The sequence below is a fragment of the Pholcus phalangioides genome, unplaced genomic scaffold, assembly GCF_987345545.1.
Source record: "Pholcus phalangioides strain wild (caught in Gottingen) unplaced genomic scaffold, Ppha-v1.0 ptg000010l_1, whole genome shotgun sequence".
Classification (NCBI taxonomy): Eukaryota; Metazoa; Arthropoda; class Arachnida; order Araneae; family Pholcidae; genus Pholcus; species Pholcus phalangioides.
Genome location: NW_028301603.1, coordinates 22,187,354 through 22,212,149, shown reverse-complemented (window position 1 = coordinate 22,212,149; position 24,796 = coordinate 22,187,354). Strand labels below are relative to the sequence as shown.

The following is a 24,796-nucleotide window of genomic DNA, read 5'->3' as shown; positions in this document are numbered from 1 at the left end:
GGACAAGACGGAAAACTAATGTTCCCCCTCAGAACCGAATTTGTGAGACATCTAATTGACTTTTACCACCGACCATTTCACTGCAATATTTGTGAAAAAACGAAAAAATAGGGAACCTTAACGATATATCTTTATTCTCCCTCGCGTAAATGAATTTTCTATAAAAAGCCCGTCCAACTCCCGACATGCTTCACTAGCGTGACGTCAGATGTGCGACAGATCGATATTTGTTCGTATTTATACACGCGTTTACTATAGGTATATTCACATACACCTAGTACACATATATATAGTCTTTTGAGATACAGCATCAGTTTGCTGCAGAGGGACACGGCATGTCGCTGGCCGGCGGTAAAGGGTGAAAGGAGAGGGGAACAAAAAAGCCCTCAAAGCTTTCGTGCAGACAGACCTACGGCCAGACATAGGAAAGCTCCAGCAACAAATCAGCCGCGGGGAAAATATATTCTTTGGTCGACAAAGCGAGGCTGAAACTGACCGGCGGCGGTCATCCCGATTCTCTTATCTTGCGACGTGTTGTCCTTCCGGCTCCCAGGATCGTTTTCCATTGGAATGACCCGTGATTTACTGCAGGTGAGATGGTCATTATACATGGACATATTTACATTAATATGGATAATGAAGAGTGAGCTTTCAGGAGTAATTATTTATAATGATTTTGTGCGTAACTTTACTATGTATATAGGCTGTATTTTTTTTCTTTTGACTGATTCATAGCATTTGATTCCTCCGTGGTTTCATTTTTTGGGTCTCATACCTTTTAGCAGGTCTTTGAATGCTGAACAATCATGTGATTCAGCTGACGATAATCATATTTGACCCTCTCAGTGACAATTGAGAAATATCTCGCCCAACGAGATGCTTTGTGTTTCGGCAGTTATGAGACACCTCTCCTAACTTGATGCTTTGCCGCTTTATATATGCTTTTTTTGGCAATTACTTTGTACCTTAAATTTTTTTAAATTTAATTTTTTATTTAAATAACGTGATCATCACGTACTTCCAAAAGATCTTCACGATCTGTCCAGGGAATTCGATTTTGAACCTCAGCTAAAACTTTATACTTTGTATTTCGGCAATTGCGGGACATCTAAGCCTTACGAGTCATCTTATTTTGGCAATGACGAGCCCAGATAGGTTTTACAGTTGCCTTCATCTTCGAGCATATTTTCCATTCCTCCCCCAGTCTGTTGATAAACAGCCAGTGGGCAGAGAGTCAGTTATTCCTCACGTTTTGATAATACAAGGAGAGAGACGGTGTTCGACATTTTACTTTTTCCCCCACTTGCCTTTACGGTAGTATAGGAATAAAAGCTACGTACAGAAGTGGTTCTCAAACCTGGGCCACCCACGACTCCTTTGCTCCTACTCAACGTCTGCCCACGGCTTCCCCCAATAGTCAAACAAATAATCACTTCAAAGCATCGAACCGGCTCATATCAATATTGACAGCTCACCGCGGTGCCCCTGGCCACGCACACTTTGGGAAACCCTGGCGTACAGTATAAATGATAGAAAATGAGCATTTTTTTTTCTTCCTTAGTTATAAAAAAAATATTATTCTGGGAGAGGTTGAGGGAGGGAGAAAGCGCTACCACCTGCACAAAATCGGGGAAGGTTTTCTTGAAAAAAAGATGCGGCATTTTACAGAGAGTTCAATTATTTCCACTGTGAAAGTTACAATGCGGATCAGTGAAACTTATAAAAATAAAACCGCTTAAAGCCGGGGTCTTTAACGCGTGGCCCTTGGAGCTTTTTGCTGGGACCCACGATTGATTTTGAGGAAATATCTACGAACATAACATTGGAAGACGATTGAATCAAAACAAAATTCGATAAAGGCCCACAATGCCGAATAACATAATAAAATAATAATATTAATTTCATAATTTAATAATAATTAATTAATTAAAATTATTGAGAGAAATACTTTCAAAATTACTGGAAATCATCACTGTCAACAAAAGAAATATGTAATAAAAATAATATCAGAATTGGTGATTCAATGAACGGAATTATTTCAGAATCAGTACAAATTCTTATTTAATATCGAAAATATATAGTTTCAAAATAAATGAATCTTCAATGATTCGGACTCTTGTTCAAATTGTGGCGCTTTAGTACATCCGTTAAAACATTACCGTACCTTCATATCCGAATACTATCTTACAATTTTAAATACCACAGAAAGAAACATGGTGGCCCTCGGGCTTGTGGCCCACGTTGTTTGAAAATTTTAAGGACCCCTGGCTCTAAAAAGGGTTAATATCAACTTAGATATTTTAAATTTGTTGCATTCATGATTGAGTATGCTATCCACATTTTTCAATCATATACAGTCGAATCCCGTTATAACGAACGTCAAGAGACCGGAGGGATCACTTCGTTAAAACGAAATTTCGTTATAAAGGAATTCCAGGTTACCTAGCATTGTTCCTATGTGAACTTATTTGGGGGATTGGGAAAGTGTTCGTTAAAACGAGATTTTCGCTTTAACGGTATTCGACTGTAATAATTAATTTTTTTCTTTTCATGTTCATTTTAATTTTGGTACATAATTTCACAGTTGTGTGCACTGCGCGCGGGATAACTCAGAATCTATTTTACATATTTACATGAAATTTAGCTGACTGGTATAAATAATGATGTGATGATTAAAACGACGAGAAGTATATTCTACTTTTATTTCCGTAATATAAATATAAATAAATAAATAAATATAACCCATTAATGGCTCTGGGATTAAACTGACGTTACATTATAGAAAGCGTCTTGCTGTCGCAGCTGAAAGTTTTCTTTGTTGTTGTTTTGTTTTGGGAGCTAATAGATGGCTCTTGAGAATCAGGCCTCTATTAGCTCTTGAGAAAAGGTTATAATGACGAAAAACCTGTTGTGTTCACTTTTTTTTATACATCGTCTGGTTACTCTGCACTTGGGCAAACATTTTTTCATTAGCATATTTCGAACTACATATTTCATATTTTTTATATATTTATTTAATCAAGTGATCGAATACTTGGCTTTAGCTACAAGCCAACCCATAGGATCCTACACTAAACTCATAGCTTCTACCTTCGACCAACCACTTCCCTCCCGAAAGTGAGGTGATATTATCCATTTCGGGAAACGCTGCTTCAGATTAGGGGACTTCTACCTTTCGGACATTGTGGGCAAAAAAAAATTTCATGTAACGTGAGGGCCCCAACAAGTTATACTAAGGTATCTAGACTCACACAGTTACGTCTTGACGGGTGGGCTGTACGGTACAAGTCAAACATGGGAGGAGGAAGGCTATATTATTTGAGAAATTTACATAAGTAAATTGAGATTGTTTTTTATGAAATATGAAAATTTGATCAATTCTAAAATTATATTTTCATCAAATGAATTCGTTATTTAATTCTTCATTAATTCTGAAATATTTCGTTCAATAATTCTGGAAATATTTTTCATCAATTCTAAAAAAAACTCAATAATTTTGGTTACATTTTTCATTAATTATGAATACTAATGAATTTCAAAGTATTTTTCCCATTAATTATGAATTCTCATGAATTGCGAAGAATTTTGTATTTTTTTCATTAATTATGAAACTATTTCATTCAAACACAAAGAAATTATTTCTTCATTTTTTCAATAATTCTTCAATAATTCTGAAATCATTTCTTTCAATCATTCGGAAATCATTTGATTCACTAATTCTGAAAATATTTTTTATTAATTCTGAAAATATTTTTTATTAATTCTGAAAATATTTTTTATTAATTCTGAAAATATTTTTTATTAATTCTGAAATTATTTGTGAAATTATTTTTTATTAATTCTGAAATTATTTGTGAAATTATTTTTTATTAATTCTGAAATTATTTGTGAAATTATTTTTTATTAATTCTGAAATTATTTGTGAAATTATTTTTTATTAATTCTGAAATTACTTGTGAAATTATTTTTCATTAATTCTGGAAACATTTTCATCAATTCTGAAAAAATCCTTTCAATAATTGAACTGCAAAATAATTTTTTCAACATTTTTTGAGGGAGAGAGAAATTATTTTTTTCAATAATTCTGAAATTATTTTTTTTCAATAATTCTGAAATTATTTCTCATTAATTGAGAAATTACTTTTTATTAATTGAGAAATTACTTCTCATTAATTCAGAAATTATTTCTGGAAGTAATTTCAAAATTACAGTAATTACAAAACCAATTCTGAAATGGATTTTTCATTGAGGTTTTTTTTTTCAGCATTTCTATAAACTCTGCAACTACGTAAGGCTTTTCGTCAGCCGGCCAGTGCGAAAAGCTTCGAGGGCCACATATAGCTCGCGGGCCATGCGTTGAAGACTCCTGCTTCAGATACTCTGGGATAAAACAAATAATTTTGGAAGACTCTGCTCAGCCCTGTTTTTTTTTTGGACCACCAGGACCACCTTTACGAAACGCAGGGCCCGGTGCAAAAATAATGCGAGGCCAGCCGCGTCATGACAATTTAGGGACACCAAAAATGTTTAGGATACCTTTCGCCACGATTTTATATATTTTGTGGGGGGAGGGGGATCGGCATCCATTATGTAACTTAACACAAAAATCAATGCAGCAATTTCCTAATGAAAATTAAATCATAATCTAATGAAAATTTTAGAACAGATGGAAATGAAATTTTTTTGAAAGAAACAACCACATCTGAAACAATCACATCAAAATTTAGAATTAACGGAATAAAATTTCCAGAACTGGGAAAATTCCCAATTAACGGAAGAAAAATTCAAGAATTTATGAACATTCAGAATTAACGGAGTAAGTAATTCCAGAATTGAAGAAAATTTTTCCAGAATTTACGGAAGAAAAAAATTCCAGAATTGATGGAAAAATGATTTTTGAAATCATTTCTTTCATTATCTTCCAAATATTTTCATAAATTTCCAAATATTTTTCATTAATTTTAAGAGTTATTTTTCCATAAATTTTACAGTTGTTTTTCCCATTAATTTAGCATTATTTATCCATTAATTTTAGCATTATTTTTCATAATTGGACTTTCAAAATTGGAATATTTTATATTAATTTTGAAAATGTGCTGTAATTATTCTGGAATAATTTTAAATCATTTTCCTATAATTTTTCATTAATTTCCAATTATTTTTCATTAATTTCCAATTATTTTTCATTAATTTCCAATTACTTTTTCATCAATTCTGTGATCATTTTCCATTAACTCATTCGTGTCCACGAGTATTTTTTCAGAAAAAATTTGCAGCACACACATGACTACGTTTTCTTGTTAAGAGTGAGTTCAAATGAGTACGGTGGGTACAAATGGATTAACTACGGAAATGCTTTTTTATTTATTCCGACCCATGGGTCAATAAAGGTGAGAATTAAATTATCGTGCAGTCACACCTTTTTACAAGCAAACTTGTGTTCTAATATTTGCCAGTTGCCTTGTTTTTAACAATTGATTTTTTTTCTCCTGTTGCCAATAGCCTGATAATAAGGTGAACGGAAAACATGGACCGGATTCGGAGGCAGAAGAAAGCGAAGACGCAACTGGAGTTTCGGCCGATACCACAAACGGGTCGCCGACTAGTGATGAACGACTCGTTGGAACGACGTCCTGTAAGTCGCCGTCCACCAAAATGAGCAGCGGTCGTCCATCTCCAACAAGTTCGGCGAAATCGCGAAGTTCGATTCCAGATCCGGTTGTTTACGAACCGCCAGAGAGGAGAAAGTCTGCTAATCTGAGTATACAATCAAAACCAGAAGGAGATTCTGACTCTGCAATTGTCCCCGATCCCGTTGCCACTCCGACTCACGATACTGACGGGGGCGACGAAAGTGCTGTCAGTGTTTCGGGGACAAGCCCAACACCCGATGGAGATTCGGAGACCACGGAAGACCACAAGCCCTCCGAGCAAGGTGAAATCAACATTCATCTTCAGACTTTTATTTTTGGGTTGTAGATATACCAACATCAAGAAGTTATACACATATACACCGAGAGCCATTGCATTATACCAGTGACGTCTCAACGCATGGGCCCACCGGGGTACGACCTTGGGAGCCTCAAAATAAGAGAAACCCCGCAAAAATGAGATCTATTTGAAACATTTTCTAGAATTTACTAGGTAGTGCCTCAGAAAAATCACTTGACCCAGAGGCCCATAATGCTCTTAGGACGGCCCTGGCGTAGCATAATGGGATCCGGAAAATTCTCCTCCGACATTTTGCCTCAGGATAGTGAGTGATAGTGTGAGTGAGTGGGCGAGTGACCGCATAAGTTAACGTACCGAGTGGGTGAGTGACCGTATGAATGACCAAGTGAGTGAGCTGGTGAACGAGTGAGGGAGTCTTTCTCAGGGCACTCACTGAATCACTCACTCAGTCGGTAATTCACCTACTGACGCTGTCACTCAATCGCAAACTCACTTCATCATTGATTTGGTCACTCACCCTCTCGCTCATACGATCATTCACTTTGTCAGTCATATGGTCACTCAACCACTCGGTCACTCACCCCCACTCTTACGGTAACTCACCCCCTCATTTGGTCACTCATACGATCACCTATCCTCTCACTAGGTCGTGCTCTCTCGGTGGTCACTCAGCCACGAAATGTCAGTCAGGGACGGAACGTCCGGACGCGAAATGTCGGGACTGTTTCCTTAAACCACGAAGGATAGCCCTTCGGAGAAACACAAAATTGCCTGGGGAAGGGGGGAACCACAAGGGATTTCTTACACAGAGATTTTGAGTTACTAACCCTCAACAAGCATCTAAATTAGCTGACATTGATTAAGATTCCATGTAAAAAAAAAAAGTACTTTCTGATGATATTTTAATTTTTTACAAAATATTTGTTGAAATTTCTTCATCCGCAACCATTGCCCCATAGGCCAGTGTGTGCTCTAACCCAAAATAGCTGTATTTGCGGATTACTGTGGAGCAATTTTCTTGTCTGTCTAGCCATGTTGCTTGATGACAAGGGGTTGCTTATTGCCTTAAGGCTGGACAACCTGTCTGTCAAGATTTTAGAAGAGTTGTTAAATTTCGCTGCATCTAACGTTGCTTTATAAATTGAGAGCAACTCTGCCCGGAACACCGAGTTGCCTGGTTCTAATTTTGTTGCCCAGCTATCTACGATGATGTTGTTTTTTTTTGTTTTCACAAAAGCTGTGGCTGTGTCCCATCCTTAGTTTTAGAACTGTCTGTGTAATAGCAGTTGGTGTTGAAATCAAGATTTAGTTCAAGCTGTTCCAAAACAACTTGCGTTGGTGGTAGATACCTGGATGGATGTGCAGTCCAACCTCTTACTTTTTTGGCGTAGCTCTCGGGTAATTCAATCACCTTGTTTTGGCGGAGAAGTTTAGTGACTTTTGCTTCATAATTCAAGCTTCCTGCTGAGGGAGGGGGATGCCAGTGATGACTTGAAGGGCATTATTCGGCGTCGTACGGTAGGCCCCCGTTATGTGTAGCAGCATTTTGCGTTTTATCGAGTCCAATTTGTCTTTGATGGCAACTGCAGGATTGTTAAACCATATTCCTGCACCAAATGCCATTATTCGTTCCACTACAGTTAGGTACAGCTCTCTTCTCATCTTCTGTGCGGTGCCCCTATTGGCGCCCAGCCATTCTTCTCATATTTTGTAGAGCTGCCATAGTTTTTGGTTCCTTGCGCATTTACATGATCCTCTCATTTGAGTTCTTCGTCGATTTTGAATCCTAGGTAATAAAAAAAAATTATAGTTTAGAACTTTTTGGTTTTTGATGGATCCACCCTGGAGCCGGATCGTGGGTGGTCTCTTGGAAGAAATGAAAAGTAATGATGTTTTTTCATTTGAAAGGGTCAGTTTGTGCGATAAGAGAAACTCAGATATGATTTTTAGCGCCCTTTCCGATAAGCGGCCCGTACTTTCGACCGAAGCAATCACGGCGATGTCATTTTTCTTGAGCTGAGAGTTGAGCATAACAAGACGTCAAAAGTATGCCCTGTTCCACAGTACTTTGTTTAGGGTCTACAGCTTGAGAGGAGATACCTCTGTGGTGGTCGAGTAGTCATAGTGAAGGACTCGCGTCGCGAGGTCCTTTGTTCGAACCCCACTGTCACAACAGTGGTGGGCGGCTAATGTTGTTTTTCTGTGGTTCCCAACTTTAAGGCGCGAATGCGAGTCGATCTCCTCTTTAAAAAGTCTCCACAGAGAGCAACAGACCTACAAACAATATAAATGTAATTCAATCATAACACATCACTCACTTCTGAAATATAGATGGCAGCACTGAAAAATCAAACAAAACACTACATACGAACTCAGATTGTTAGGTACACACACAGTTACACTTCCGGCACAACTCACTAGGTAGTAAATCGCCCATAGATGGTGATAGACCTGAGTTGTGCTCGGTTTGAAAGAAAGACAGAAAGCTTGATAGGAGAGACGTACGGTGATCGTAGAGAGAGATTAAAAGAAAACATCCAATAAACAACCACACATAAGAGCACATTCATCTTTAAAATTGGCCCCTCTGCATGTGGTGATTGTTGACTAATATACATTCATCAACAGCTGCCTATACTGCGTATTCCAGGAGACTCGAAAGTGGTGTAGAAGATTGTTATTGTTTTATATATATAATAGAATTTGTTAATTCTATTAATTTGGGTGCTTCAGTTCATGCCACTAAATGACGCCACTGGCTGAAAGCGCCTATCATTCCACCAGAGTTAAATAGATACGCCTGAAACATGCAGCCATAATAATTCCAGTGCAATTTTTGAAATGGCTCCAATTATATAAGAAAAAACACCAAAAATACGAATTCGATTCCAAAATAATATTTCATTGCAGTGGAAAACATTAGCGAATAAACTCGCTGTTGTTTTTAAGTTAACCACAACTAATCAAATATTTGTTTGACAGAAAAAAATCTCCTACGCGCAATTTTGTAACATGCTATGGAAATATTTAATTTGAGATTTTTTTTTTTTTTCAAAAACAGTGAAAATTGTTTTTCATTATATTTTCTTCAGGTTCTGAAGACCGATTTACATTCGATTAATTATAAAAGATCGGTAATTTTCTCGATACAGAGGAGCTTTGGAATCTTTTTTTTTTAATCTCCACTGGACTCGAACTATCCGTACGTGAAATAAATAAAAGCCTTTACTGCCTGCCCGCCAATAACTTACTGCCACCACCAAAATATAAACTAAACTATTCATACACGCTCCTGTTGCCAGAGGAAAACTGACTGCAACATATTGCTCGCACTAATTACGGGGGGGAAGGGGGTGTGAGGGCTCATTTTGGACGAGGCCTCGCTCTCTGGGTCACTTACTGACGTAGTACCTCACTCTCTACGCGGAGGCGGATTTATTGTTTTACCACCTGTGGGCTACACAAATTTTGCCGCCCTTCTCCCATTCTACTAATTGTCCAATCATTCCTCAATTTTGGTGCCCCACCCTGTATATACAGGGTGCGACTACAGTTGAGGGGTGGTTTTCCCGCAATCACTGCTTGCTCAATTTCATGTTCGTCAATTTACCAAGCTGAGCTGGTCTAGATGTAGACACAAACTGATTTAGAAACATATCCGGATTTTATAAAAATCTTTCTGTATCGATTTCCTTTTCATTTTCTCGTAGAAGGCGAGAAAGAAGAGCACAAAGAAGCTTCGACATCTCAAGAGACTGGTTCAATATCCGAAGACGTGGTTGAAGAAGCACCAAACCCTGAAGGAGGTTGTTCATCAGGGAAAGTTTCGCGAATCTCGGGACAATTGTCGACTTCGGAGGAGGTGGTTCCAGCGACAGAAGCCCAAGACGAGAAGGAAGCAGTCGCAATAAATGACGGAACGAATGACGATTCTGTGATTGAGAATCCGACGAATGACGACGTCTCGCTTGAAAATACTGAAACAGAGATTCCAGAGGAAGAAAGCGAAAGCAAAGTCCCCACCAAAACGGAGACAAATTCTATCGAACACGATGGAGACTCCATTGAACCTCCAGAAGGTGCCAAAGACCAGGAAGACGATAACGAGCCAACGGCGACAACAATTGCGCAAGAAGAAAAACCCGAGGAGAGTATAGCCCAAAAGGAATCCACCGATGAAACCAACTCGGATGACCGTGAAAATCGATCGGCCACTGAAATGGAAGAGGAGTCAATCCATCCAGGTGATGACGACAGCAGTTGCAGACCAGCTTCTGGAATCAGCGATAGACAAGATATTTCAGAGCCGGAGGAAGATGGGGCTTTACAAAAGGTGAGCACCTATTAAGTAATGTTACTACAAAGAGTAGAGCTCCTTGAAATACCAGGCTGACTGATCCGTCATGTTTGAGCAAAATTGTGGAGTCAGTATTATTTCTATAGCCAATAATTGTTTCCTATACTGCTTGTTTTTCAGAAAGATAACGAAAGATCACTTAGAGAAGCAAACTTATTTTTTTTGAATGTGTATAAAACTTTCATAGTGTAGGTCCCGCCTAAAGCTGACATTACGATATAAAAGTTTAGCAAAAGTTATTTTATAAAACTTGAAAAATGCAACTAATAAGTGTATGGTATGTAACGATCATGATCCATCCCCCGTCTAGGATGAAGAACTTCCAAGCCAAGGTAATCAGGAAGAAGGGGCCGAACCGGCCGAAGAAGCACAACAGGAGCAAACGTTATCCACGGGAGAGGCTTCTGACGAGACCAGAATCGAGATCTCTATTCCAGCACCTCCTACAGTTCCCGAAGAATCGATCGTAGAAGATAAAGAAGACAAAATTGAGTCAACGAGAGACAACGATGAGATATCTAGTGATCATGAGAAAGTGGACTGTTCCGTTTCACAGGACGAACCGCAACAAAACGGGTGCAGTGCTGATTTCGAAGAGAGTCCCGCGTTACAGGTTCGTACGCATCACGGTTTTCTCTCGTACGACCAAAAATGGTTTTGTTAATAGTCGCATAACTCGGTGGTTCGCTACCGAGAGTCGTATTAAATCTATATTAGCTTCCAGTTAACTACGGGGTCCATCTTCAAAGCGTGAATGCGATCCGGTCTCCCATATGAAAAAAGTCTCTCCGCAGAGAACAGGCAGACCTACAACGTGATACTTACATAACATGAAAATTCAAGCATTTAACATCTTCACCGGCAATAACACGAAACACAAACACAACTCTACGGCATAAATATGACAGGGGCCACACATACACTCAAAACGCATAAATTCGGACATGTACCGATTCGTTTGAAATTCCGCAGAGCAATGTGTGTACGAGAAACATGTGCGGTTAAGCAATAGTTAACTACCGGGTCGATTGATCTTACTCATAACATTTTTGTTCACTATAAATTTACTTGAGAAATTATACAAGTAATTACTGGAAAGGGTCTCGTTCTTAGATTAGATTTCGAAGCTCCGGTTAAGGCGGGGGGCCACGAGAAGGAAATATGGTTTAAAAAAAGGACACAAGTGTGAATCGTGGGCGATGTGTGTGGTAGGGCGAATTAGTGGGAGTAAATCCGTAGGATGCAGCCCCGAGGCCATACGGGATAGAAAATAAAGTAGACGCTGCAATCCTGCCGGTAGCGCACTGGTAAGACGAGAAGGGCCACAGAGACCCCGAATCGAATACCTGCTTTGATAGAGAGAGATGTCACCATTAATTTCCCTCGCTCAGCTTCTGTTATGTATACAGGTTCATAATACCATAAGCCGGCCAGACGGCATTTAGTGGGAGTAAAGGAAGGACGGTTACTATACGTCCCGGTAATATACGGGACAGAACAATTATTTTCCATTGCTTTCTAGCTTTTAAGGGAGGAAATCTCTCCGTCACGCCATCCCCCTCTTTATCCACATTTGCATGTTTACAGTACCGTTCATTACACCAATTAGTTACAATCAATTTGAGTCTCGACCATTTTATGCCCTTCTGCAGTCAAATATTTTAAGGTCTCTCCCCCCCCCCCGCGGGAAAACTTTATACTCAGAAACAATGTATTGCTGAAAAGAAGTTTTTCGGTTTATAGCTTAGATGAGATATATACCTCCTCTAAGCTTATAAGGCCGGAAGGTTGAACTTAGCATGCATTCAAGGCCATCTTAAGAGCATCATAAGGCCCGGGCAAAGTGATTTTTCAAAGTTCCCCCCACCAAGATAGAAATACCTTCCTACTAATTTGCATATTTACTCTTGAAAACTGCAACCAGATCTCGCTATCACGAGTCCCCTTACGTACTTGAGGGTATGCCCGGGTGGGCCCATGCGTAGGGACGACGACACTGCTCTGATTAGTTTCTGAATGACAGTGGATCGCGTCATCAAAAGGCGTTTGTGGATCTCCAAGATCCGCCTACACCATAGACGCTCCACCTATGGCCCTCGGAGTCATTTGATGTGGCCCGTGACCTCAAACCTAACTTTGCAAAAATTATCTCAGTGGCACATGCAGAGATCACTCAAGTGATCCACTTTGCATTTACACATTACTTGAGTGCCTCGTGGTATGATTCCAGATGACTCAAGTGACTACGCGGTACAGTGACTCAAGTAACCTGCGACATATTTACGTATCACTTCCGTGACTCACATAAAATTTGCGGATCATTTAAATGATCCGCGGCCCATTCTCAGATTACTTAAGTGACCCGCGACACATTTAAATCACTTATATGACCCACTGCACATTTACAGATCACTTGAGTGACTCGCGGTACAGTCCCAGAGTACACATTTCCAGATCACCCGCGGCACGTTTACAGATCACTTAAACGACCCGTGACACATTTGCAGATCATCTAAGTGACCTGCGACGCAGTTCCGAATCACTTATGTGACCAGCGGCACATATACATATCACTTGAGTAACGTGCGGCCCAGTTCCAGAGTGATCGACTTATTTAAGGGGCTTGCATTCTCCTAAAGGTTGAGCACCCTCGGCTTACACCATGGATGAAATAATCGATGATCCGAAGGGTTAAATACATCCGCGTTTAATCTGAAAATCCCCGACTGGAAACGAATTTTGATTGAGTTAAGTCAACACCATCTATAGCAGAAGGCCTCCGCACGGAGCTCGTGACGTCACTGATGTCGTCCATTTCCTCCATAGACTGGATATACAGGAAAAAAAGGTGAAGATATCGCATTCGTCGGCCTGTTATTGCCGATGAGGGCTACAGATGGAATTGACTTTTTCAGTGACGTCAAAGTTTCGCGTGGAGGCCTTCTGCTATAGATGGCGTTGGCCAAGCACCAAGGTGTGCCAAGTTCCGAGCTTAAAATTTAGAAAGTGAACCAAATAAATAAAAAAAAGCGCGTCGATTTTAATGAAATAACTGATTTCAAACACTGTTGTCCCCCCTCCCTCCCTCCCTCCCCTCTTCGTCACAGCCAGAGAAAGTGGACCCCATCTGCAATGATGGAGCAACAGAAGGCACTTCAGAAGATCCAGAAGTTGAAGCGGAAAATGAGACTGCAGATGATAATTTGGCGACCGACGATCACGACCACACCTCCGATAATGAAGCTGCAGCAGCAACCACGGCTGAAACGACTGATGAACTGTCAACACCGATCGAATCAAAAGGTAATTCAGAGCCACATTTATGCTTTTGCGCCCTGGGGGGGGGGGTATATATACCCTTTCTCTTAACTCTAGTACATTAGGTTCCCAAACGTTTTGTTCCACCCCCCTCAGAGTTTTTTCACTCAGCAACGCCAACTCTAGCTAATCCATGGAATCTTATATTATAGCTGCTTCTATCATTACCCCCCCCCCGGACTTTTTCATCGCCCCCCGGGTGAGGGGGGTTGATTATATTACCCACTTTAGGGAACACCGCTCTAGTACAACTTTTCGACCACCAGTTTCCCAAATTTGCCGTCCTGGGTTATAAACGGTCTAGCCTCCCCACCTTCTGCCAATATGCCTCTGTCGCTTTGTCACTCTTTTGGTCTATTACATACTTTCACACTCTCTAGGTCACTTCCGTGCTTATAGACTCGTTAGGTCACTCTTCTTTATTAGTTATGTTCGCTCCCATGCAAGGACATTTTCTAGGCCTCTGTTTTAGTCGTCACTGATGTGGTTCTTCGCTCCATGGGGCATTTTTTTTTATCACTCCCACATGCTTATGCTTGACCGTATATCCTAATGGATGGGTCGGGCGTATGATGTTTTGATATACATGCTTATGCTCTATCCTCTGGCTTACACATTGTTTTGGCCCCTCACATGCTTTCAAATTCTCCGGTTCCTCTTTCGGTTGCCTACTGAACTGGTCCCTCACTCTATAGAACACTATTATCGTCATTCCATACCTTGCACACTCTCTGTGTCACTCTTCTCCAATTGCTCCTTCACCTGGGGTCCTTCACTCTCTCTACATCTTTTTTTAGTCATTTATGAGCATGCACACTCTCTAGGTCACTTTTTTGGTCATTCATATGTTTCCACATTCTCTGGTTCACTTTCTTGGTCGCTCATACACCTGATCCCTCCCTCTCTAGGTCGCTCACACACCTGATCCCTCACTCTCTAGGTCACTCTTTGTCATTCAAATACTTGCACACTCTTTAGGTCACTTTTTTGGTCGCTTACTCATCTGATTCCTCGATCTCTAGACAGTGATGGATTCATGGTTTTGCCACACACTTCTACCCTTCTATTCAAGTTCTCTTGACCAATCATTTCTCCTATTTGCCACCCCTCCGAATTTGACGCCCTGGGTGACTAGCCCGCTTTGCCCCCCCCCCCCGGTAAATACGCCACGTCTCTTCTCATGTTAACGACTGTTACAACACGTCGGCTATAATGCATAGGCACCAGAACATAGGGACCTTTGAGTCCTACGCCAATAATTTCTGAAAAAAAGATGCCATCCTCCTTCTACTGCGTACGCACTTGAGTCCCGCATTTACGGTATGACCAGCTACTTTCAGCTGGAACTTTTCCTCCTTCCTCGTATAATAATTTTAAAAATCCCTGGGCTTGAAAATTTGAACTAATTTTTTGTTTCTTCAAAAAAAATCCTTCTTCATGGGAATAACTTTTTTTTAAAATCGCATTAAAATACAGTATACATATCAATTCCATCAATTTTTAAACTACGAATTCATGGGAAACCCTGTATACGTGACCCGGCACTGAAATTTGCATCTTCTGTATCAGTATTTTCCGGGTTCCTGGCTAATGTTCACATTGCCGGGTTTTAGCCTCTTTGTTGAGAAAGCAAATGCTGTAAATAAGCTTTGGGTGTCATCAGCAAACTGTGCGAAAAGCCGCAACGCTAGTAGTCACAGCTAGGACGAACACGATCGATATGGTTTTTTTTCCCCGTTCAACTGCCGACTAAAAATGATGATCACATCTCTCTTTACGTGATCATTGCTCAAGTATCGCATTATCATTGAGGGGTGACGAAGAGCTGCTGTCAGCGAGTCATTCATACGTGTATTGCTAACGACAGCTTCCAACGAACCGAGCACTTACGATATTGGTATTTCACTTCTACCAACTCGCCCCTCTCGCATGTTGTCACGATGTGTGACTGCCTTCAACAACCAGATGAACATCAGTTTTGTTTTTGATTTTTTGGCTCAAACCGAAAAGTTTGAAGGTCGAGGTGGGGGCCGATTATTGCTAATGTATGTGTGATCCAGTCCTTCGAAGAACGTTATCGATTCCTAATCTGTTTTAATTTACGGGAAGGAGGGGGGGGGGGAACTTCAGAAATCGGGACGTCTCGGCTTCCTTCATGCACACATTTTCGGGTACTTGAGAAGATAACTTTGTACGTATATACCAACTGTACACAGCTCTCGTGCATGGCCAGCGATTGTGTCTATCGGTAATTTAATGTTAGTTTATCTCCCGACAGGTAGGTGGCTGTGACGGAATTTTTATTGTGGAACCTGGGGACCATGTATTTACGCGAGTTTCATAAATAAATGTTTCCATCTACCTTCTAAAGACGAAAATAGAAATGAACGAATATTCTCATGCGTGCAATTTCAATTTTGTAAAGGTCCGTTACACGTAGCGGTGATATGTTTTCGAGGGAGGACCGGGTCGCATTAAGAAACTACAGATTAAAACACTTTAGCCGACCTGCGGTGATCAAACCCGAGACCATCACGTGTAGGGTTATCCGATTCGAAAACTGAGAAAGAAGGACAGCTGTTTGGGCAACCTTGGTAATGTCATTTTCCCCACATTTTTCACAACAGACGGTGCGACAATTCTGACCAATAAAACCGGCCACAACAATAATTTTTCCCAACTGAAACAGAACCGCTATAAAAAGCAAAAGCAGGAAAAATTATGAAGAGATAAGTTTGTTTCAATGTGGAAAAAGAAAAAATTTCCAAACTATAAAAGAGGAAAAATAATTCCGAAAACCTGAAAAGGGCGAATTTTTCGAAGCGTAAGAGGACGCTTGAAACGACATCAAAAAGGTGGACGCCTGGTAACCCTAATCACTCGGCCCGCACAGCTTAACTAAGGGGTCACGTATACTCTGACACACCCTCTGAATTGTACGTGAGCATTATTTCACTTTCCTTGTGAGTAATTTGAATTTTTATTTTGAAATTTACAGATTCTTCATCTTCGTTTGAAGTCTTGTCACCATCCAAACAAGTCAAGGTAAGTTCAAAAACAGTTATATTTACTTAACAAGATGACACCCCCCGCTCCCACCTCCAGGTGCATGGAGGAGGCCGAACCCAAAATCTATAACGAAAAATACCCAAAATCTTTTTCGTTTTTCCATTTTTTCGGGCGACACTTTTTACAAGGCAGCAAAAATATTATTATTCTAGAAGAGAATGAATGGCGTCTATACCGCATAGAATGGACACTACCACTACTACTACTACTGAACCACACATGCACCTCGTCCATATTCCTCTACGGAACGTCTAACGAATTGAACGTCTAACGTGTTGGAATGTGCGTGTACGTGTTGTGAACCTAACGTGAAATTCGTTTCTGCGTATGCTGCCTGTTATGGTGCTGCCACCAGCTACCTATTTTTCGAACATGAGTGAAATGTAATGATTGAAGATTTGTACCATTGTGTAGGCGTGTTGCTCTCTATGGCGAGACTTTTTAACGGAGAGATCGGCTCAAATTCGCGCCTCGGAGCTGGAAACCACAGAAAACCAACTACAGCCGACCATCACTGTGGGGAATAGATTGGATACTGCGTGGTAGTGGTGCATAAGCTTGTCACTCTACGAACCATATATGCGAGATGGCTACCGTTCGCGCGTCATAAACTGGTGGACTTATCGTGTTGTGTTGGATTGATACTTTCTTAAGAACACCTTTTGGCAATAGAGGGTACGGGCTTTATTTTTTCCTCAAAAGCTTACCCGTATATGAGCCGACATCTCCGCGCCCCCCCCCCTCTCCTGTGCGCGGAAAGTTCGTCGAAGACAATTTACCATCGCAAAATTCAACGCCACGCAATTCACCGAAAGGAAAATTTACTGACATGATAATTTCTGCTAGGAAAATTCACCGACAAACAATTCATCGATAAAGTCACATAGTGAGTGAGTGAATGAGCAGGGGAGTGAGCAAGCGCGAGTGGTGAGTGAGTCACTCATACGGTTACTCACCCACCCACTGACTTGATCACATGTATAGTCACTCTGACTCTCTCAATTACTCAATTTTTCCAGCGGTGAATTGTGGATGAATTTTCAGTGAATTTCCCTTAATCTTCCACTCTTGACATACGAACGAGAATTTCTAAACGAAGTTACTCGCCATCATCATCATCATCGATTTTGAATGCACTGCTGGATGTAGATCTCCCCCTAAATCTTTTCATTAATTCTGCCCGATGCTTTTGCCATCCAGTTGACTCTAGCCAAAAGTTTCGGATCTTATCTCTCCACTCACTATACACGAGTATATACGGTAGTAGTAATTGATTTGACTGCTATGTACTACTGATTTCACACTGAATTATCGTTGTCTTTTTTATTGCAGCGGCCGAACTCGCCAAAGAGGCTGCCAAAAGCCACGACATCACCTCGTAAGAAGAATGGCACCATGCTCTCTCCTACGAAGACCCCAGATGGAAGAAGTGAGCCCAACCTTTATTGTAACACTGCGCACGCACGCATGCAAACACACACAATTATCTCATTCCAACATACACCAAAACAGAAGAGAAATCCAGCAAGAAATGAAGGGTAAAGAAAGTGCAGCAATCGATAAAGTTTTCAGGGTCAATTGAAAGGGAGTTTCTTGGAACGAAACAAGCTCATTTTCTTCTCAACGTTTCCCCAACGCTAGTGGCTGCTTCACCAAACACTAACTCTGGCCATATCGCTATATTGCAATTTACTGCCATTAGTGAGATGGGTTGGAAGTGAAGGCGTTGTCTATCGGTGGTCGCCTCGAGTTCATTAGGGAAAATGTCTTATCTACATCTTCCCTTGGGTTCGAACCCGGGACCTTGACAACAACCTTCACGATGGCAGACGAGCATCTTACCACCATGCCACTCGGACACAACGCAGGCTGGCATCATCAGGTGGTGTTCAAATAGCGTTACTGATACTGCTTTTCAGCAAACCAATTCTGGTCTCATCGCCATACAACAATTTACTACCGATAGAGATGGGTCAGAAATCTTTCTCTCTAGAAATCTTCATGCTCAAGACCGTACTCATCTTGCGCATGGAGTGGACTATGCGAGGGTATATCGAGAAGGCGCCATCTATGAGTGGTCACCCAAGGTTTGGTAGAAAAAGAACTTATCAAGTTGCGTTATTGCAAGGGTGCTCAACATTCAGGAGAGTGAGGGCTACTTCAATGGTTTGAAAACGCGTCACGGGAAGTGATCTAGAATTGCTCCTCGCATCATTCGAGTGATTCGTAAATATGCCACGGCCCAATCAAGTCATGTGGAAATGCGCCGTGAGACGCTTGAGTGATCTTTAACTATGCTGCGGATAATTAAATAGACATGAAATTGCACCACGAGATGCTCAAGTGCTTCGGAACTATGTCGAGGATCATTCACGTGATCCGTAAATATACCGCGTGTCAGTCAAGTGATTTATAACTGTGCCACGAGCCACTTCAGTCATGTGTAAATACACCGTGGTGCCACTCGAGTGAATTTCAAGTGTGCCGCGTGTAAATTACACTGATGTGGAAATATATCAGCGGCCGCTGATATATTTCCACATAAGTGATCTGGGAATGGACTGCTTAGTTCATTTTTACGAAATAGGGTTCGAGGTCGTCGGCCATATCAGATGACTCCGAGGGCCACATTTGTCCCGCGGGTCATGGGTTGGGCGTTACTGGGCACCGAATTAGAAGACTTTTAGCCAAAAAGGGAAACACTGAGAAGATAATGAACTCGTACAGACGACGGCCTTTTGAATCGAGAAACTTTTCTAGTGAAGAAATTCTGAATATGCCATGTGTTCACACACGCATGTTACATTTTATTTTCTCTCTCAATAGAGCTGCCACCTATCAAAGCACCAGTTGGACTCGCACCAAATCCTAATCTAAAAAATATTAAATCCAAAATTGGTTCCTTCGACAACATCAAATACAAGCCTGGAGGAGGAGACAAGAAGGTGAGTTCAAACAATTTGACAAAAACATTAGTACGAGTATTTCCTAATGCGAGCGAGAGCCGAGGAAGGAAATTTCGAGAGTGATTGTTGCCACAAATTTGTTTGTTAATAGTGTATGTAATACCTATAATAAGTGTGAGTATGAATCAGTGATTCTTAATTTTGGGCCATATACCCCTTTACCTCTAGTGCCCAAATCTAGGGGCCGTTCAAGTATTACGTAAGCAAATTTTTAGCCATTTTTGACCCCCCCCCCTTGTCAGCAGAATTTCGTCATCAGCTCTGCACCTCTGAATCCTAACGCATATTGGTGGGATCAGAGACATATGGGGGGGGGAATCAGAAAATCGGAAGTCCCCTCCCCCCATCGATGATGACGTAATACTGGAACGGCCCCCTAAGGGAAGTCGCAGCAATAGATTAGCGGGGGTGGGCAGCTGTAAACAAAAATCCACGTAAAGCCTATTTTCAGTCATCCCTTAAATAGGTTTAAAACTCGAATGCGAGCTGGTATAACATCAAATAAAGAAGTCTCTCTAAAGAGAGCAGGCACGCACCTTCAACGCGATGCGAACGAAACTTGAAGCTTCTGTCACTTTCACTTCCAATACAGAAGAAAGACGGCAACTCTTCTCGAACATCAACCTCATATAACTCTGACATCATAAATACGTTAGGGCCACGTACATACACGCACACAATACGTTCCAGCATGCGCCATTTCGTCAGAAGTTTCCCTGAGGAACGTTTAGTCATTCCTCATACTTGTAGAATCGGACTAAATAAGAAAGCTTGTCTCTGTCCCTCGAGGACAATGGAAGCACTTTTAAAGTCGATTGTGGAGAATATTGAAAAAACTAAATTTTTCCATCATTTTAAATCGTTATAAACGATTAGACACATTATGAAACATGTTTACGTTGCAAGAACAAAGTATTTCAATAGCCGACTAATTTTTCCTAGTAGGATCAGAACACGAAGGGATCACGGGGTGCATAGGAGAGATCGATCTTACTTCACAAAAAACATACACAATACAGATTTACTCAGAAACGAATTTAATGAGATGAAAGGGATTTGCTCCTGGATATGGTGGAGATAGCCCAAGTCAGTACTGCCGGAAAGGGTGGATGGACAGGCAAGAAAAAGGTCAAGAAAAACCACTATAAATTATCAAATTAGTAAAATGGCAGATCCCCAAAACAATCTATGGAACAGAGAAAAAAGTCAATTCATTTTGAAACGAATGATAATATTGCGAAAGATATGATTCGTGTGAGTGTATTTAATGTGTGTTTAATGAAAGCGAAATTTCCGGAGGAAAGTAACGTGTGTGTAAGGCAGGTCCTTCTCAATTAAACCGAAAAGAGATGTACACTTTCCTCTTCGAGTAAATCGTGGCATATATATTTACTCTCTTACGCTATATTTCCAAAAGTCTCTGTCCTTTTTGCAGTTTTTTTAAGCAATTTCTAGAAAAATACTGGGCGAATCGTGTTGAAGTTTCTGTCACATGTACCCTATATTAGTACTCGCTATTTCTAGTGGAAACTTTAGTCACGAGTGCATTTAGGGGGGGACCGGTTAAATAAGAAAAAAAAAAAAGATTTTGATCAACCCTGTATCCCTCAGAAAAAAAGCTGCAAATAACTTATAACTTTGACAAAATATTTTAATAATTTTGTAATTGATGGCAATGGCAGCATTACACATAACAAACATTGCACAATATATTGTTGCACATTTTCGTTAGAGTAGCACCTATAAACGCGAAGATATAAATGTTTCCTGCAAAAATTCCAATTTCTCCATCGCGTAATTTTTGCTTACAACCTGCCGAGTTTTCAACCAATTTTTACGAAATTTACAGAAAACATGAGACATATTGTATAGAAATTTAAAATGTGACAAATCTTTATTCAATGAGATACGAGTATTTTTAGTAAACAATTTATAAATTGCGCATGTACATTAATTCCATGGCCAAATAACATAGTGTAGGTTGTATGAAAATTACAGCTGAATACCATGAAAATTCAGAAAGATATATTCAGTATTGTAAGCTATAATTTCGAAACTTGCTGAAAGTAACTGAAAGGGATTTTCAACAAATTGGTACACCATTATTTTCTGTTATTTAATTTTTGACTGCAGTTTGTTTATTTTGACATCATACGCGCGTGTTATGTTAAGACACTTATCTTTCACAAATTTTACAAAACACTTATCTTACATAGCATCAAACACGCGTCTTCGCTCATTCGCATAATGCTGTGGGCTTATTCTCCAGACAATCAAATAACTGAAAATGGCTGTATACGAATTTGTGGAAGATCCCTTATCATTCAGTTACTTCAACAAGTTTCGAAAAATTGCAGCTTACAATATCGAGTATATCTTTCTAATTTTTCATGACATTCATCTGTAATTTTCATACAACCTACACTGTATTATCTGGCAATCGAATTAATAATCATTTACTGAAAATACTCATATCTCATTGAATATAGATTTCTCACATTTTAAATTTCTATACAATGTCTCGTGTTTTCTGTAAATTTCGTAAAAATTGGTTGAAAACTCGATAGGTTGTAAGCAAAAATCACGCGATTGGAATTTCTATAGAAATATTTATGTTTTCGTGAATATACGTACTATTTTCACGAAAATGCACAGTCAAAGTTGCAAACTATTTGCAGCTTTTTCTGATACATGGTTAATCCAAATATTTTTTTTTCTTATTTAATTTTGAAATTGAGGGTCAATGAATGAATCGAACGAATATTTCGTGAATGTTGAATTATTATTTTCGATACATTTTTTCCCCGATAACTAAACGAGCCGTTTCTTTTTGTTCTTATATTCGCAGGTGATTACTATGAAGTTGGAATGGAAAGCCACCCCGAAAATCGGGTCCCTGGACAGAGGTGAGAAACGCAAGGACCGTCCTGGTGACGAGTCCAAGGACGAACAGCAGGTAAAAATAAAATCATCGATATATGAAAATCACCTAAAAGAATAAACAAGGGAACCCTTTAGTAGAAACGACTAATTTACGTTGTAAATTCGACCAAAAATATTCCCGTTTGAAAAAACCCTGTCGCTCATCCAAAAGATTCAGAAACCATTAAAAAATGCATTTGGGGCCGTTCAAGTATTACGTCATCATCGATAGGGGGTTTGCGATTTGCTGACTTTTGATGACAAGGGGGGAGGGGTTGGATAATGCTTACGTCATCAACCACCCTTTACGAAAATATGAAATATTCTTGATGGCATCTTACTCGGTGAGCCGAAAACGAGAAAAATCTTTCGATAGTTCGTGGGCACTTGAAGTAACATCCCCCCCCCCCCCCACTACTGATAAGTGCCCTACAGAGCTATTTTAGTGATCTCTACATTTTTCGCGGATCCAAGTGATCTGGAAATCGGGCCGCTTAAGTGCTCTGGAACTGTGCCACACATCACTCAAGTAATCCGTAATTATCTGCCGCGGATCACTTAAATAATCTAAGAATGTGCCGTGCCGCGGATAACTTCAGTGATGTAGAACCGCACTGGGGGCCATTTAAGTGCTCTAAAACTACGTCACATGTCACTCAAGGGATCTCTAAATCGTCATGGGCTTTTATGCGATTTATCATTATAGGGTGGGTCGCAATAAATTTATTAAAGATAAATTTTTAGTTCATAGCCTTCAAATAACATTGAAATTAAAAGAAATTGATTATAATAACACATAAAGTTATTTTCTTCCGAAATTTCAATTAAAAATTTTATTTTGCATTCAAAAAATAAATTTTTGATTGTCGCGGGGGGGGGGGGGGGCACGAGCCCCCATGCGTCCCTCCCCCCCATGTACGTCTCTGATCCCACCAATGTGTGTTAGGATTCAGAGGAGCAGAACTAATGACGAAATTTTGCTGACAAGGTGGGGGGGGGGGGGAGGGGTCCGAGTTTTGCTGACTTTTGCTCACAAGGGGGGGGGGTGTCAAAAATGACTAAAAATTTGCTTACGTAATGCTTGAACGGCTCCTTTCCAAAAAAAAGTGGAAACGCGCCTTTTGAAAATAATCAACTGTGCATAAGCATAACGATGCGTCATTAAAGTGCCGATGATGAACCTATCAATTTATTTTCAGTTGGAAGAGTCATCGGTACAGGAATCTGCGGAAGACTCGTCTCAGAAGATCGACGAAGAACCTCCGATATCAGCGTGACGAGCAGCATATTAACACATGGCGTAAAAAAAAGCCCCCATACATATAAAATTATTTCTCTGTCTTCTTCCAGAGTCATCCGTCGAATATCTTTCAATTATTATTCAAGTCGGGATGGGATTTGATAACTTCTGGTGGTGTATCGTCGTCAGTTCATTAAGACGTTCCAGATCAACTGAATCGAATAGAATTCCTAAAAGAGACTTGTACGTATTTCTTCCGCGAAGTTTTAACGACTAATAATTATTAGTCGCGAATGTTATTCTTTTCTCGCGAAGTTATTGTAATGAAATATATCGGGAACGTAACTAATAAATCTGTTTTCTCTCTCCATGTGATATATGTAGATTGTTGATTTATTTAAAAATAAATAAAAATATATGCCTTCGGATTACAGCTTCGGGTAACGGATTACGAGCACATCCATGGAACGAATTATACTCGTCAACTGAAGTTTCAACTGTTATATATACATACAATATGTTACCAGGCCTGTAGCCTACACGTTTATTAACATTTTACTTACGAGAACAGCTGAATCAGTGTTCTTCAACCTTTTTACAACTGTAGACCACAGTGAAACTAATTTAATAATTTTGATGGATGGAATTTCATAGACCGCAAAAAAAAAAACAAAAAAAAAACAAAAAAAAAACGAGAAATCATTTGCAGAGTGGCAAAAAAAAAATAAAAAAAAATCAAATAAATATTTAAAAAAAGCTATTATTTACGGATCGGAAAAAACCAATAGCAGAAATAATTTTGGGACCGGCAAAAAATAAACAAATAAATAGAAGAAATGATTTACGGACCGGCAACGAATTGTTAAACAGCAGCAGAAAGTAATTTGAGGATCGGTAAAGACAGAAAGGGGGAGGAGAGAAATAATCCAAAAATGACGGAATAAAAACCATAAATATAAAGTTATGCAACGG

At 40.0% G+C, this 24,796-nt stretch overlaps 1 protein-coding gene across 2 annotated transcripts; it reads left to right on the top strand.

The window, feature by feature from the left end:
• The first annotated feature begins 256 nt into the window (after positions 1-256).
• Positions 257-24,199, top strand: LOC149081124 (uncharacterized). 2 transcript variants are annotated; one of them, XM_089237913.1, is made up of 10 exons: positions 257-591; positions 5,503-5,935; positions 9,663-10,285; positions 10,620-10,922; positions 13,417-13,612; positions 16,626-16,672; positions 18,029-18,125; positions 19,523-19,641; positions 22,511-22,618; positions 23,784-24,199. In XM_089237913.1, the coding sequence occupies exons 1-10, from the start codon at positions 571-573 to the stop codon at positions 23,859-23,861; spliced, it is 2,025 nt and encodes a 674-aa protein (XP_089094039.1). In that variant the 5' UTR covers positions 257-570; the 3' UTR covers positions 23,862-24,199. The 2 variants fall into 2 exon arrangements, with proteins under 2 accessions (XP_089094039.1, XP_089094040.1); XM_089237914.1 differs by having other exon boundaries at positions 429-591; positions 9,666-10,285; positions 23,784-23,989.
• Positions 24,200-24,796: the final 597 nt, after the last annotated feature.